The sequence below is a fragment of the Aricia agestis genome, chromosome 14 (genome assembly GCF_905147365.1).
Source record: "Aricia agestis chromosome 14, ilAriAges1.1, whole genome shotgun sequence".
Classification (NCBI taxonomy): domain Eukaryota; kingdom Metazoa; phylum Arthropoda; class Insecta; order Lepidoptera; family Lycaenidae; genus Aricia; species Aricia agestis.
In genome coordinates, this window is record NC_056419.1 from 11,059,312 (window position 1) to 11,076,252 (window position 16,941).

Consider the following 16,941-nt stretch of genomic DNA (forward strand, 5'->3'; position numbering starts at 1 on the left):
AAAACTCTACTAACAGACTTTACTGTCACTGCTTATAAGTGAGCAATAAGATAAGGACAGCCGCCATTTTAACTTTTATAAGATACATTGATTATTTAAATATATCATTTTAGTATTTAGCTAACAGTTCAAGTTACAATTTAAGGCTGTGCTGGCTGTGCAATTTGATAAAATTAAAATACCTACAAAGATTTCACTGTTAGCGAAGTAATAAATATTTCATAATATTCATAAATGGTATAGTTATAATAAATAAATTATTAGAATGTAGGCCAAAGACTGCAAATTATGAATTAAAAAATTACGTCTTTACATCAGAAACGTAACTGATGCAAAACAGGCTTGATATTAAACAAGCTAGTTCCTAATGCACCTTATTTGAAGTTTTTATGGATTGCTTATTAATTTGGATTCCAAATTTGTTTTAAAGTGAAAACCCCTATACTAATAAAAATATTTAAATAGAGCGAATAACTATAGAGCATCTGGCACATGTGACACGACAGACAAGTACAATAATTACCAAATTTATATAGTCGTACTTCTTTAACTCTAACTTTAACAATCGTAAGCACAAAAGTTTGTTAGCAATTTGCTTTGTTATTATTACCTAATACATACACTCCTTAAATTATTAATTTTAGTGATTCACTATTCATTCAAGCATTTCATTGGAAATTAATTTAAAAACATGGAACATTTTTATATAAAGGAGAGAGAGCCTAGGATGACAGGAAAATATGACAAGGTTCAAACACTTCGGATTTTGTCGCGGAGCGCTTTGATTAATCCCGACGTTTCGGCTACTTTACAGCGGCCGTGGTCACGGGTGGACTGAGGTGACAGGCGTCCAATTTATTGAAGTTCTTCAACTACCCGAAGATTCATCAATTTTTGTTTGCGTTCCGATCTACGCAGAACGAACTCACAGTGTCATGAAGCCGAGGTTTCCTAGATTTATGCTTTAGCTTATTTATCACTGGATTCCAACTAGATGGCAGCACCCAACCATCTTCGCGGTTAAAATTAGGGTGTTTTTTAATTTCAATGGCCTCGCGTATCATTCTTGGGCGGTATCTCGCTTCTTTTGCCACCTTGTAATATAATGAGTGATACTCGCGTAAATCTAAGAAATCATTATAGGAAAATAATATTATGATTAATGATTATAATATTTAACTCTATTTACTTATAACATGTATACTATGATTTGTACTGTGCTGCTTGTAAAAATTTCAGAGAAGTTCATACATAATAATACAATAATACCCCTTAAATTGTGTAGGACCACTGTTTTTGGTTTGAACTTTGAGGATGAAAATGTTTACGAAGAATAATAGGTGTTGTACATTAATTCTTGAAATGAAAAAACTTAAGTTTGTGTTTGGCAATACATTTATTTTCTTATATTATACATATTTACAAACATTTGACTTAGAAACATGTCTACAAGACTGTTTTTCATGTTGGGATCTTTTTTGGACTGCACAATCCACAGCTGGGATTGTTACCAGTTCACCAAGCACCGTAGGCACCGTAGGCACCGACGAGACGGGCAGCGGGGAGGGCAGAGTAGGCAAGACCAGATCCGTGGACGGGGGTGGCGGCGTAAGTGGTGTAGGCAGGGGCGGCGGCGTAAGTAGCCACAGCGGGGGCGGCGGCGTAAGTGGCGATGGGAGAGCCGTGAGCGATGTCAGTCGAGTAGGCGGAGTAGGAAGAGGATCCAGGGGTGATGGTCTTGGAGTAGACTGCGGGGGCAGCGTAGGCGGTCAGAGCCGGGGCAGCGGCGTAGGTGGCGATGGCGGGAGCGGCGGCGGCGTAAGTGGCGACTGGAGATCCGTGGGCGACGTCAGTGGAGTAGGCAGAGTAGGAGGAAGATCCAGGGGTGATGGTGTTGGAGATGACAGCGGGGGCGGCGGCGTAGGAGGTGACGGCGGGGCCGTAGAGACCCGCGCTGTAGGCGAGGGGGGCGGCTCCCAGGATGCCACTGCCGTGGGCGAAGCCCAGAGCGCACAGAACGACGATAGCCTGAAAGAAAAACAATTATTAGAATGCTTCACTCTAAGCGGGAGTTCCTCAACAGGCTCTTAAGCTCAAGCTGTCGTCACTTGTTACAGGAAGGTTAATGAATAGAAGAAGGTGCCCACACCTACCTTAGCGTACATGTTTCTAGTTATGTTGGTAACTGAATAATCACAATACAACTTGCTCTAGTATTTATACCACTAATGCTTCCGTTATGTACGTTTTGTTGCCCAATTAATATGTTATATTTATGCATAATTTGGGCAATAATTGTAAGGTTAATTTGGTTTTGGAATATTTTATTAGTCTGCTGCACTATTTGTCTTTACCTGTACATTCTTGTAATATCTTTATGAAATTTGGATAGTCCTAAACAGTTTAATAGAGAAAAAATGATAAAAAAGTTTAAATTATAATAATATGTTTACTAGTCATCTACAAATAATCATCACAATAATATTTTTTTTAGCCAAATAATAAGAAAAAAGTAATAGCAATACTCACAGAATTAATATTGCTTGAAATATTTTATCCGTTGTACCATCGAGGAAATTGATTCCTAGGCAGCTGACAGACCAATGTCAATTTAAGTTAAAATTGTGATCTGTCGGCTGGGTTGACGTAACTCGACCAAACTACGCAGGTCCCCCATCTGCCTAGGAATCAACTTCTCTGATAGTACCATCGAGGAAAAATCGGATTATTGTCTATTCAATGTTCTCGACCAAACTACGTAGGTCCGCCATCTGCCTATGAATCAACTTCTCTGATAATATAAAACATAATATATATGTCGTAGTCATCTGGTTTAATCTGCGATTCGATTGAATGACTAGCGCATTCATTGAATGACACCATTCAATTGAATGACTAAATGACAACTCGACAAGACGTTGACTGTGACGTTTATCGTTTTGACTAAATGTCATATTATAGTGAAGTCGTTAAATGGGATGCTATATATTTTTAAGTAGCCGTTAACGGGGTAGTAATAGGTAAATCAACGCTGTCATATTATTTTATTACAAATAAAGCACATTAAAGTATAGTCTGTCAAGAAAGTGAAGAAAATAAAAAATGCCAACATCGTAGTGTCATCCCTTTCAAATCAATCTTTTTTTCTTAAAAAGGATGACACTACGATGTTGCCACTTTTTAATTTCTTCACTTTCTTGATGGACTGTAAATTTAATCGACAAAATATCTACACAGTGCTATCAGCTATGCGAGCTATATGACGCTATATTTGTTTTAGCGACTACTAGCGCCACAATGGGAAAAAAGTGATATACTTACGTTCAATTACCTGACTGATTTCATGTCCGCTATCTTCAAATAATCTGCCTGATCTTATAATATAAAATCAGGCACTTTTAGATACCAAATATGTGTAATTAAATTTCAAAATTTACGTGGGAGAGCCATGCTTCGGAACGAATGGGCCGGCTCGACCGGATAAATACCACGTTCTCACAAAAACCGGCGTGAAACAGCGCTTGCGCTGTGTTTCGCCGAGTGAGTGAGTTTACCGGAGGCCCAATCCCCTAACCCCTACCCTATTCCCTTCCCTACCCTCAACTTTTCTCTTCCCTTCCCTTCCCTACCCTCCCCTATTACCCTATTACCTCTTAAAAGGCCGGCAACGCACTTGCAGCTCTTCTGATGCTGCGAGTGTCCATGGGCGACGGAAGTTGCTTTCCATCTGGTGACCCGTTTGCTCGTTTGCCCCCTTATTACATAAAAAAAAAAGAACTAGCCTACATAGGTTCCATTTGAAAATTCGTTAAAATCCTACTTAAGTACAAATATCCTATTTAATATTATTCCTACTTCCTACTTATTATAAAGGCGAAAGTTTGTTTGGATGTATGGATGTTTGTTACTCTTTCACGGAAAAACTACTGAACGGATTTTAATGAAACTTTACAATAATATAGCTTATACATTAGAATAACACATAGGCTACAATTTTAACCGACTTTCAAAATGGGGGAGGTGTTATGTTCGTTTTTTTATGTTCAACGATTACTACGCCGTTTGTTAACCGATTTTTTAAATTTTTCTTTCGGTATGTAGGGTATCATCCCATATTTGGTATTATATTCACAAAAGTGGTGATCTGATGAAGGATCCATAAGTAATCGAGGGAACTCCTCAAAATTTATAGGGAAACATGTGGTGACTTCGGTTTCGTGAGAACTGAGAAGTATTCTAAGCATAATAGGCAATCAACAAGTAAGAATTTTGCACCGAGGTATACCTGGTATACCGTGGTTCGGAAGGTGCTGAGAGAACTCCTGATTCTTTATAGATACAAGTTTGGGAGTTTCGGCGTTGTTTTAAGAACGGAAAGCATATGCTACTATGCAAATTACATTCATCATCATCATATGCCTTGCCTTTTCATAGTCTTTTAGATCGAGACTCGAGTTTGTCAAGCGATAATTAAAAAAAATCTATTCTTAATATTATAAAGCTGAAGAGTATGTTTGCTTGAACGCGCTAATCTCAGGAACTACCGGTCCGATTTAAACACTTATTTCAGTGTTAGATAGCTCATTTATCGAGTAAGGCTATATTATATTATCACGCTAAGACTAATACGACCGAACAAACTCAGGAAAATATGGGGAAAAAACGGGGAATACATTATCTCACGAAATACTGGAGCAATTTTTATGACAATATTTGGCACATATATAGAGTAGACCACGTGAAAGGAGTACTTATAGCTATTTTAAATTTTTTATGGGAAAATGTACGGTTTCTGTAAAATTCCTAATTTACGCGGGCGAAGCCGCGCGGGACATCTAGTAATATTATATAGGCGAAAGTTTGTTTGGATGTATGGATGTGTGGATGTATGGATGTATGGATGTTTGTTACTCTTTCACGCAAAAACTACTGAATGTATCTTAATGAAACTTTACAATAATATAGCATATACATCAGAATAACACATAGGCTACAATTTTAACCGACTTTCAAAATGGGGGAGGTGTTATGTTCGTTTTTTTATATTCAACGATTACTCCGCCGTTTGTGAACCGATTTTCAAAATGTTTCTTTTGGTGTATAGAGTATCATCCCACTTGGTACTATACTCACAAAAGTGGTGATGTGATGCTGGGATCCATGGGTAATCGTGGGAACTCCTCAAAATGTATATGGAAACATATTGTGGTGACTTCGGTTTCGTGAGAAGTAGTCTAAGTATATGCTACTAACAAGTAAGATTTTGCACCAAGGTATACCATGATTGGGGTTGGGAAGTTGCTGAGAGAACTCCGGATTCCTTATACATACAAGTTTGGGAGTTTCGGCATTATTTTAAGAACGAAAAGCATATGCTACTACATATATGCATCCCATGATTATGAGCCTATTATGACCCTATTATTGGTACCTAGTACCTACTTTTCATAGTCATTTACATCAAGATTCGACTTGTCAAGCGATTTAAAAAATGTTTGTTTGATTGAACACGCTAATTTCAGGAACTATTGGTCCGATTAAAAAAATATTTCAGTGTTAGATAGCTTATTTATCAAAGAAGGCAGGCTACTAATAGGACCGAAGAAACAGAGGAAATATGGTTAAAACGGAAAATTATTAGAAAGGGTTTATCTCACGAACTACTGAAGCAATTTTTGTATGTTATTTGGCACAGACATAGAGTAGACTACGTGAAGAGAGATAAGCTATTTTGTTGCGAAAAAATGTACGATTTCCGTGATCGCAACTCCGTCCGTGTCAGTCCGCGCTTCGAATAACACGTTTTTATGCTCAAGTGCAATCTCGTCAAACTCGCGAGATCTCGCCTTTTTTTCGTCCGAGATCAATCTCGCTAAAAAAGACCGAGATCTCGCGAGAACGAGATTGCATTCCCTAGTTGGGACGTGCACCGCCATGATCTCATGGCGGTGCTTGGGCGGGATCTCTCGCTTTCGAGTATGGTTCGCTGCATGCTCAAGAGTGATGAGGCCTGGCAGGCGGCGGTCTCTTTCTGCGAAACCGTCCTTTCGCAGAAAGAGGCCGCGGAGCGGAACAGAGAGGATGACCATCCTCCGTAGGTGGGTTTTAGACGTGGGAGAGCCATGCTTCGGCACGAATGGGCCGGCTCGACCGGAGAAATACCACGTCCTCACAGAAAACCGGCGTGAAACAGCGCTCGCGCTGTGTTTCGCCGAGTGAGTGAGTTTACCGGAGGCCCAATCCCCTATCCTATTTCCTTCCCTACCCTCCCTTATTCCGTTCCCTTTCCATCCCTACCTTTCCCTATTACCCTATTCCCTCTTAAAAGGCCGGCAACGCACCTGCAGCTCTTCTGATGCTGCGAGTATCCATGGGCGACGGAAGTTGCTTTCCATCAGGTGACCCGTTTGCTCGTTTGCCCCCTTATATAAAAAAAAAAAAAAAAGTGGTTTTGGCACTGAGGCACCCCCCCGACCCGGGGCACCCATAAAGGGTTTCCCCTGCGCAAAAAAAAAGTACTTGGTAGATATTCAAATATAATATTCCAAACTGCATACTTTTTTTGTTATACTCCTTTTAAGATAGGTACTCTAAAATATAATATTTGAATCCCAGTAAAAGTTTTAAACGACAAATCTTGAATAATGATTTAACACTATATTGACCTAGAATCTTGATTATACTTGATCCAGTTTAAAACTGTTCAGTGAGAATTATAATTTGTACACATTTTATATTATTAATAACGTTGTGTACAGTCTAATCAATAAATCGTGAAGTTAATGGCCATTAAATGAGCTTGGTTAAAAAAAAATCAAAGGCTCAATTGGAGATCTTTAGAAATTTCTGTGATGTGTCAATATAATAATTTTTTTGATCACCAAATTACCTAATAATTTAATTAGTGTTTGTCTGGAAAAGTAGTAAGATTTTCTTTATAATATAAACCTATGTATGTAAAACTACTCGCCGTTATAGGGTGCTAGTGATTTATTTATAAAATAATATATTTAAAAGCTGTTTTGTTATTAAACAAATTCATGCTTCTGACAGTACTATTATGTAGAGAACTTGATTTTGAACCATACGGTATTGTGTGATTAACGATTGCCATTAGCCACTTGTTGCATAATATAATTTGCATACGTGTGTAATTTTATATTTAGGATAGCTTTAGTTAATCTTAAAAAATTTAGTTAAAGTAATCTACCATAATAATTGGAGTCATCAGTCAGTTTCATTTTTGTAGGGAAAATAGTTAGCTTAATTTTTATGTATTTCAAGCGGACAAATGTCGTCTTTAAAATATACCATGGAATTAAAATATCATGTTATATTTACTACGATTTTATTACAAAATATTTACACGTTAAGTACAATCGTAACAACATTTTTATATAAGAATCAACAATCATGTACAGTACGGTCGATTATTACCAGGCGTATTGAGCGCCAAGTCCGGCGTATGTGACGTGGGACACGGCTGGGGCGGCGGAGTAGGCGACAGCGGGAGCGTGCGCGGCGTAAGTAGCGACAGCGGGCGCGTGTGCGGCGTAGGTAGCGATGGGAGCTGCGGCGATGGTCTTGGCGTACACGGGGCTAGCGGCGTAGGAGATGGGGGCAGAGTGAGCTACAGAAGAGTAGGACACGGCGGGCGCGGCGATGGTCTTGGCGTAGACGGGGCTGGCAGCGTAGGTGGCGACAGCGGGGGCGGCGTAGCTCCTGGCGTAGGCCAATGGGGCGGCTTGAGCGACCGAGGAGTAGGAGACAGCGGGCGCGGCGATGGTCTTGGCGTACACGGGGCTAGCGGCGTAAGTCGCCACAGCGGGGGCGGCCGCGGCGTAGCCGAGAGAGGAAGAGGAGCGGGAGATGGACTGGTAGGACACTGCCGGGGCGACGGATTTGGCCACGACCGGGGCGTGAGCGTAGGTGGCGTAGGGGGCAGCGGCGTAGCTGAGGGGGACGGCGTGGGTCAGCTGGGACGTGTAGGACACAGGGGCGCTGTAGGCCACGGGGGCGGCGGCCAGCAGGTTGCCGGCAGAGGCGATGCCCGCGGCGCACAGGAAGATGATGACCTGCAAGGGTTAATATTTGGTGTTATAGAAACTCTCACTTATTTAATAATAAATTTAACATCTATACATATTATGTAAAGACATCAAAACCCAATGTCTTGATTTGATGACGATGCGAATCATTCACAAATTCATATCGTACCGTAACAGGTAATATTAATTATCTACTAATTAATTTTTGTCGTAAGCTTTCTACATAAAATTTCATTCGAAATTCTTTGCCATTATTTTAATTAATATTGCTTTAATTAAAATTTTCATTCAAGAAATTGCTAATTAATGAAATAAAATTATTATTATTGTCTTTTATAGTTATTATGTAGACTTTGGGTAGAGTATTTCGACTTTACCTTGGAGTACATGATTGTTCCGTTGTTAAGATTGGAATAATTTTTGTGGAGCACACGTATGCTTATATACATTCATTCAGATAGGTGGTCGTACTTTGTTCATCGCCCTGAGCGAAATATTTCAATGTCAAGGATGAATTTCACGCGGGTACGTTGCATAAACATCGCTTGGGCGTTGGTTGCATATGTGTAATTGAGCTTGAATATGATTTACTGTCATTTTTTATTATTATTGCTAGTCAGCTACAGTTATGCTAAGTACTCACATACGGTTTTGATCGATCGAGCAATCACGTAGAGTAAAACCCACGGCTTGGGCTTTCGTCCACACATTCAGCATTGCTTGATAGTTTTACTCGAAATCGAAGGAAATTAGATATATTTGATTCCATCGAGCCGGCTCGATGTGAGCCTTGGAGCTGTGAGTTTTGCGGGCCACACTTTGGTTTTTGCTCGATTTGGAGTAAAACAATCGAGTGAAGCCGTATGTGAGTACTTAGTATTATACTTATAGTTGAGAATAGGTACTATATAATTTTTTTATGTGTTTTTGTTGGCCACCCTCTATAATTTGGGAAATATTGTTAGGAATTTTCTTGTCTTCACTTTTTTGGAGTCGATTATTAGTGTTATAATGAATCACAAGAAAATTTTGTCAAGGAAAATTTATATTATTATCAATATTGTATTAAAATATATTATAGAATAAAAAGTAATACGGTGTCATAACGTGAATAGCTAAATATTATCTATATTAGCTAATAGCTCTATGTAGAGCTATGGAAAAGTGCAATAAATGAATTGCTTGCAAATCGGTTATTCACATTAAATAATTAATGGACGGCGCCCTCTAGAGGGAGCGGGGGTAGGCTACAGTTAAAGCGCCTCTAGGCTAGAAGATAAAATAAACGTCAATTTTCCTGGCAAGTGGGAATTAAAAAAGTGTTACCTACTCTGTGCAAACTACTTACCTACTTACCCCTGTTTAGCTCTCGATAAAATATAAGAGGTAATATCACTCTTCTAAGAGAAAGATTTTTGAAAATTTGGAATGAAATATCTTAAAAACCTGATCCGATAGAAAGAAAATTTCTTAGAAACATACGATAAGGTCACAAAGTTCTTACAGGTACAACTTTTAGTTTTCAGTCACCGATTTTGTTTTTTAATTTTGTTGGCCTGTGTTATCTATGTCCCCAGTAGGCAATATACAAGCAAAATGGCCGCTGAAACAAGACCAAGGCTTAATGACTCTAATGAGGCCCGTGATTCATATTTATTGGAAAACTTTGCCAATCTCTTCTTACAGTTTGAATTGCTGTACCAACATAAATATCATTAGCGGTAAAAGTGGATCAAAAGATATAATAGAAGTTCAATCAATTACAGCAAGTGCAAATTTTATAACAAGATTGTGGTATTTACATAATATTATTATATTATTAAGTTGGGTAGGATCCACACTATGCTTTGATAAGCATGAAAACTGATTATTATTTATTTATATTTAGTTGATAATCGCAATTACGTTGCGCAGATATGAATCGCGCGGAAATGGCACATTTTTCAGGTATAAAAAGGATTCTGTGTCCTTTCCCGGGACTCAAAGTATCTCCGTACCAAATTTCATCACATACAGTATGACAGACACTTTCATGTCTATTATTAGTATGTTTATAGGACACTCCCATACCAAGCTGGTGTGATAAGCTGATTATTATTATTTATCATCCCAACGTCATAGAACTAAGGAATAAGTAGTAAGTTTGTGGATGATCTCTGAAATAATACTCGAGACGTCCATGCGAAATGAATGAAAACACTCTACATAATATTATTATAACAAATTTATAATTTTCTATTAAATAGCGTTTAACCCATAAACACTTTTTGGCTGTAAACATGCCATTTAGATGAATGGATGACTTGTGTAAGCCTAACAACAGCTTTAGAAAAATTTCAATGAAAATAAATTAAGTCTTTGCAAATTCCCAGTAAAATTCTCAACTAAGCATTAATTTCGGTATCTTAAAAATAATTTTCTGGAACACTATGCAGACTTGATATGTGTAATATTATTATGTGACAACTGGCATAAGACTCTATATATATAATTAAAACTTAATATGTTATTTAAAATGTAATCGATCACAAATTATTATTGTCACACACATTATATACGTAAATCGTTACAAAATTATAGCTGCTTTAAGAGAAGAATGATCTGGCTGAAATTAGGAAGTCTGAGGCTTAATTACTCTGATGCTGTCTCAGAATTGCAACTGTTATAATATTATATAAGGAAAATAATTAGAAAACATTGTTTTCTTATAAATAATTTATTTCAGATTTACAACATAATTATAACTGCATAATTTATTTACAACTTATTGTGATTGGTGATGACTATCATTATTTACCAGGCATAATGAGCGCCAAGTCCGGCGTATGTGACATGGGATACGGCTGGGGCGGCTGAGTAGGCGACAGCGGGAGCGTGAGCGGCGTAGGTAGCGACAGCGGGGCCGTGAGCGGCATAAGTAGCGACAGCGGGCGCGTGAGCGGCGTAGGTAGCGTAGACTGGGCTTGCGGCGTAAGTGACTGGGGCAGCATGAGCCACTGACGAGTATGAGACCGAAGGTGCAGCAATATTCTTGGCGTACACGGGGCTGGCGGCGTAGGTAGTCACGGCGAGGGCAGCGTATGTCTTCGCGTAGACTGGGCTCGCGGCGTAGGCCAAGGGGGCAGCGTGTGAGGAGTAGGAGACAGCGGGCGCGATGGTCTTAGCATACACTGGGCTGGCAGCGTAAGTAGAAACGGCGGGCACGTAGCTCCTAGCGTAGACGGGAGCGGCGGCGGCGTATGTTCCGAGGCTGGTCGAGGTGCGAGAGATGGACTGGTGGGACACTGCGCCTGGGGCGTAGGTCTTGGTCACGACGGGAGCGTGGGCGTAAGCGGCGTACGTTAAGGGTGCGGCGTAGTTGACGGGTGCGGCGTAGCTGAGAGGAGCAGCGTGCGCCGTGGTGTGGGACGAGTATGATGAGACGGACGTGACTGGGGCCGCAGCGAGGAGGTTGCCAGCGGAGGCGATGCCCGCGGCGCACAGGAAGATTACTACCTGAAATGTTAACACTTATTTAAGACACATATTATTCGCTTACAGTTACGGATTTCAACAGTGACACAAAAGTAAAAAGTCACTTTTTCAACGTTTCAGCAACTATAACAGTCATGATAACGACAGGTATACTTTTAGTACATTACATACAATCCTTTAAAAATTCCTATTTGATTTAATTCTAATTTAACTGACGATATATTGTTTTAGCATTATGATCTTGGTGCAAGGTATGTTATTAAAGCCAGTCTTATGACAATTTAATAACACAATAAATTTGAAGGTTATCGGTCACAAAAAGTTTAACATTTAAATTAATACTTGCAAAACCAATGCATGCAAAAACCATGAACTTTTCTTAATCTGAGTCATTATAATGATAAGAAAACATAAAAGTAAAAGGTGTAAAATAATTTTCCATTTGAGTTTAACTTTGATCACACTATTTGGGTTAAAACTAGGAATTTGTAAACACGTCTTGGATTAAACTTAGTCCTAATTTTAGGACGTGGCTTGACTTCTGATTACCTTGGAGTACATGATTGTTCCGTTGTTCTGATTAGAATAATTTTGGTTGTTCCTATCCGTGCTTATATACTAGGCGTATCTTTACATCGTCGCCGCGAGCGCATGTCAATGTCATTATATTTTTGCAATCATAATCTGGATTAGCATTCGTTGGACGTTGATGGTGAATATACTAGTAGCCTCTTAAATTCTGTTTGAGTGTAACCTGAATATTAATATATTGTGTATTTTAGCGAATATTCAGTACAAATGTGTTGTCTGTAACCACTTAACAGCTTAACTTATTCAGATGAAATTTAAAAAAAAGAAACGTCAAATCCCGAGGATACAGGAGAGTATTATAACATTATACAGGGTGTAATAAACTAAGTGACCATACTTTAGGGTGTATATGTGTTCCTTTGAGAGTTCACTGTGAAAGTAAAAGCGCTGAAAGACCAATTTTTTCTCACTTTTGTATGGGCAAGCGCACCAGCGTTGCGAGTTTCCCCATTCAAAAGTGAAAAGAAATTTGGTCTTTCAGCGCTGCTACTTTACAGTGAACTCTCTACAAGGAACACACACACCCTAAAGTACTATCACTTAGTTTTGTTACACTTGTATAAGTAGCTTTTATTGCGGAAAAGTTTACAGTTCCCGTAATATCAATTTCTTCGCGAACGAATTCGCGGGCCGTAACAATAATTATTTTACGTGGTTCTCATAATATTGTACACGAATAATCCATACTAACATTAACAATGCGAAAGTGTGTCTGTCTGTTATCCTTTCATGTCCAAACTGCAAAACTGATTTTGTTGAAATTTCCTATGGAGATATTTGGAGTCCCCGTAAAGGACAACGGATACTTTTTATCCCAGGAACATGTACGGTTCCCGCGCTATAAATGAATTTTGGCGCAACAGATTTCAAACATCGTTTACGGTTTTGCTCCTTTTCTCATAATATGTATAATTCAATAAAAAATATAGATTTTTTTGTAATATTTTTGAAGTGAAAACTTCCTTAGCGGCGTTGAGTACTTTTGTGGGATGGGTAAAAACTGTGAAACTCGCGTCAGATTCTCGTGCTGATCGAAAAACCGTAAGACGGTTGGAGAGTAGTGTTGTAACATCGAAATCGATTAATCGAACAATCGATTGTTTTTTTTTTCGATTGTGATATTTTTGAATCGATTTTAAGGGTTTCGATTAATTAAAAAAATCTATTATTTTAAAATCGATTTTCAAAAAAAATGGGTTAAACATTTAATCGATTGTAAGGGTTTCGATTACTTAATTAAAAAAATCAATTTTTTTAAAAATCGATTTTCATAAAAAATGGGTTAAAAAAATAATGCACAACGTTAATAATCAAGTTTTCACTTCTGCCGGCATTCCCGGAGTGCAACCCGTCTTTTTTTTTATTTCTGAGTTTACATGACAAATATGGTTAACATTAATATCTCGAATAGAAAAGTTGCAAAGAGATGAGATAGTATTTATCTGTTTGCAAAATAATACAAACAAAACCCTACGCAAATCGGTCAAACCTATTAATACACGACTAACGGAACCCTTGACATTAAAATACACTTAATAACAACGGAGTTTTGCGTCCTTAATAGAGCCTATGAATATTGAATACACGGTATGCTATTTGTCTATTACTAGATGACGCCTACAACTCCGTTGCGCCAAATTAGTTTATCGCGCGGAAACTGTATATTTTTCCGGGATAAAAAGTATCCAATGTCCTTTCTTGGGACTCGAAGCATCTTCATGCCCAGCAAAGTCGCTTCAGCGGTTTGGGTGTGAAGAGATAACAGACAAACAGACAGACAGACACACTCTCCCATTCATAATATTAGTATGGATGGGTAGGATATATTGTGATACTTTTAGATTAAGGCTTTACTGGTATTTAGTCTCTTTAATCTTTGTCAATACAGCTTTTTGTCTATCAACAAGAAGGCTGCCATAAAAATAATCGCTTAGGTGCCTAGAAAACATCTAAAAAATTATAAGTAGTCATGATAGTACACAATTTGATTAAAATTATTATCAGTATAATTTATTATTAGAACGGGGGAACATTTTTTTTACTATCAAGCAATTTCGTGACTAGCTTCATTTTGATAAGACGAACAACAATTTCCTCTGCGAAAAATCTCGAAAGTGGTAGCTAACAGAGATGAAAGGATTTAATATTTCGATTTGATGGTCCTAAAATATGGATTTTTATATTTGCAGGACAATGTTACTCTTAAATTATAACCTATCAATATATAAAAATTCAGCTGGTTCCGTTGTCAACGAAGACTAGTTGATTCGTCTTATCAAAATGAAGCTGCTCACGAAAAATTTACTTGATAGTAATAAAAAAAAAAAAATTGTTCTAGGGAACCTCAGGTACTATAATACCTATGACCTTTTTGTGGATAAATAATTTCTGTTTAGTAAATGTTATTACAAAATGTTATCGAAATCTGTCCAGTATTATTTCCAAACCTATACAACAAACAAATATTAAATACAGTGAATTCCCTGTTTTATTACATTGATGATATCGGGAGCAAAATCACAGGTCATTAGAATGTAACTAGGGAAGAAGTCAATTTATGATAGACCGGAAACGTATTCAGAGCTTCCGAGACCGGAAGTAATCGCCGGTAAGGCTCCGAATATAAATTTCAGCTACGTCGGACCGTTTAATAAGGTATCCGATTCGACAAGGCGATTCAATTTGAAAAAAAATCGATTTGTATATTTGGGTATGTCAGACCTCTATTGTTATTTCTGTTTCTTGTATAGCTGTGTCAATTAGGTAGTATTCATCATCGTCATCATCATATCAGCCTATAGTCGTCCACTGCTGGACATAGGCCTCTCTCAATGAACGCCAAGATGACCGATCTCCTGCTACTCGCATCCAACATGGGCCCGCAACTAAACGGGGATCGTCATCCCACCTAGTTGGAGGTCGACCTACACCCCGAGGTTAGTATTAATAAACTAATATTGCTAAGGTACAACTTTTTGATTTGTATGTTTACCATTTCAATGCAAAAACTGCTGAATGAATAAGCTAGTAAGTACTCGTCTACTCGTAAGTCAGCAGTAAGGCTTCAGTCTCGAAATCAGCGAGCAGCGGGGTGGGAGCGGCGGCGGCGCGTTTCGATGTATAGATTTATATTGACAGGCCTCGAAAACAGCGAGATCGATAGAGTTTTAAAAATAAATATTATTATAATTTAAAGAAAGAGGTTATAGTTATAGATTTTAGTACGTACACCTATTTTACTACAAATAGCTAGCATGTCACGTCTGCAGAAAGTACGATGTACAGAGTGATGGTGTTTTTACGACCGTGCACTTCATCATAATTATTATAGCTTCGTAAAATTTTACTAAATAACAAACGTAGTTATAAGGGTGCCTATGAATCAATTTTTTTGATGGTACAAATGGTAACAATCAAACTTCAGGGTAAAAAAATGTGTATTCAATTTAGGTTTTATGATGGGTCAATAACAATGAAAACAAAAAAAATATTTTTCGTATTTTCGATTTTTATTCGAGTTAAAAAATAAATAAGTAGCAACAGTCAACAGTATCTATGTACAACATAATTCGAAGCCTTTATTTACCAGGCGTATTGGGCGCCAAGTCCGGCGTATGTGACGTGGGACACGGCTGGGGCGGCGGAGTAGGCGACAGCGGGAGCGTGCGCGGCGTAGGTAGCGACAGCGGGCGCGTGCGCGGCGTAGGTAGCGATGGGAGCTGCGATGGTCTTGGCATACACGGGGCTAGCGGCGTAGGAGATGGGGGCAGAGTGAGCTACAGAAGAGTAGGACACGGCGGGCGCGGCGATGGTCTTGGCATAGACGGGGCTGGCGGCGTAGGTGGTGACAGCGGGGGCGGCGTAGCTCCTGGCGTAGGCCAATGGGGCGGCGTGAGCGACCGAGGAGTAGGAGACAGCGGGCGCGGCGATGGTCTTGGTGTACACGGGGCTAGCGGCGTAAGTCGCCACAGCGGGGGCGGCCGCGGCGTAGCCGAGAGAGGAAGAGGAGCGGGAGATGGACTGGTAGGACACTGCCGGAGCGACGGCTTTGGCCACGACCGGGGCGTGAGCGTAGGTGGCGTAGGGAGCGGCGGCGTAGCTGAGGGGGGCGGCGTGGGTCAGGTGAGACGTGTAGGACACAGGGGCGCTGTAGGCCACGGGGGCGGCGGCCAGCAGGTTGCCGGCGGAGGCGATGCCCGCGGCGCACAGGAAGATGATGACCTGAAACACCAAACACATGGGGTCAAAAATTATAAGTAAGATTATATCAACTGACAAACATTTTGTGCGCAATCCTTTCACTGTTTATAATTTAACAAAAATCTTATGCAGTAATCGATGCTGATCGACCACAAAAATGATCATCGCTATTTTGGAGCACCCTTTTTTGCACTTGACTCGAATTTAAAATGTCTTCGTACCTTGGAGTACATGATTGTTTGTTTGAGTGTTCTGGTTGGAATACTTTTTTGGAGCACTTACACCAGCTTTTATACCGCCGAAACAAACTGGTTAAAAGGCGATGAACGCCGCAAGCGGCTTTTCAATGTCAAGGATGTTTCGTAACTGATACTCCGAATACTGAAGGAAACGGAACGATCTTTTTGCAATTTTTTAAATCTCTCATTATTTTTATCGTGAGTGTATTTTAACTGCCGGAAATGAGTTAATATTGTGCAGATTAACTTTACGGTGATTTGTAATGGTTGTAGTAAGAGAGAGCAGTAAAGAGTGACTTATGTGTTAATCTTTGAGTTTTGGCAAATCTACTTTTAAATTAAATTGAACCTTTTCAGCTGATCAATGTCTATATAATATACAGTGTGTA

The 16,941-nt window shown here is 39.2% G+C and overlaps 2 protein-coding genes across 2 annotated transcripts; both read right to left on the reverse strand.

The window, feature by feature from the left end:
- Nucleotides 1-1,515: 1,515 nt before the first annotated feature.
- LOC121733932 (paternally-expressed gene 3 protein-like) lies at nucleotides 1,516-12,083 on the reverse strand. Its single transcript, XM_042124333.1, has 4 exons — nucleotides 12,072-12,083; nucleotides 10,890-11,543; nucleotides 7,480-8,075; nucleotides 1,516-1,954 (listed from the first exon to the last, which is right to left on the reverse strand). The coding sequence occupies exons 1-4, from the start codon at nucleotides 12,081-12,083 to the stop codon at nucleotides 1,516-1,518; spliced, it is 1,701 nt and encodes a 566-aa protein (XP_041980267.1).
- Nucleotides 12,084-15,695: 3,612 nt separating this feature from the next.
- LOC121733940 (pupal cuticle protein C1B-like) lies at nucleotides 15,696-16,546 on the reverse strand. Its single transcript, XM_042124344.1, has 2 exons — nucleotides 16,535-16,546; nucleotides 15,696-16,334 (listed from the first exon to the last, which is right to left on the reverse strand). Exons 1-2 carry the CDS (start codon nucleotides 16,544-16,546, stop codon nucleotides 15,696-15,698), a joined length of 651 nt encoding a protein of 216 aa, XP_041980278.1.
- Between the last annotated feature and the right edge of the window lie 395 nt (nucleotides 16,547-16,941).

Coding starts and splice junctions, on each gene's coding strand:
- LOC121733932 (XM_042124333.1), bottom strand. Junction 8,076..10,889: donor CCTACTCAGCCGCCCCAGCC/GTATCCCATGTC, acceptor TAACCCTTGCAG/GTCATCATCTTCCTGTGCGC. Junction 1,955..7,479: donor TACTCCGCCGCCCCAGCCGT/GTCCCACGTCAC, acceptor CCTCGCCTACAG/CGCGGGTCTCTACGGCCCCG.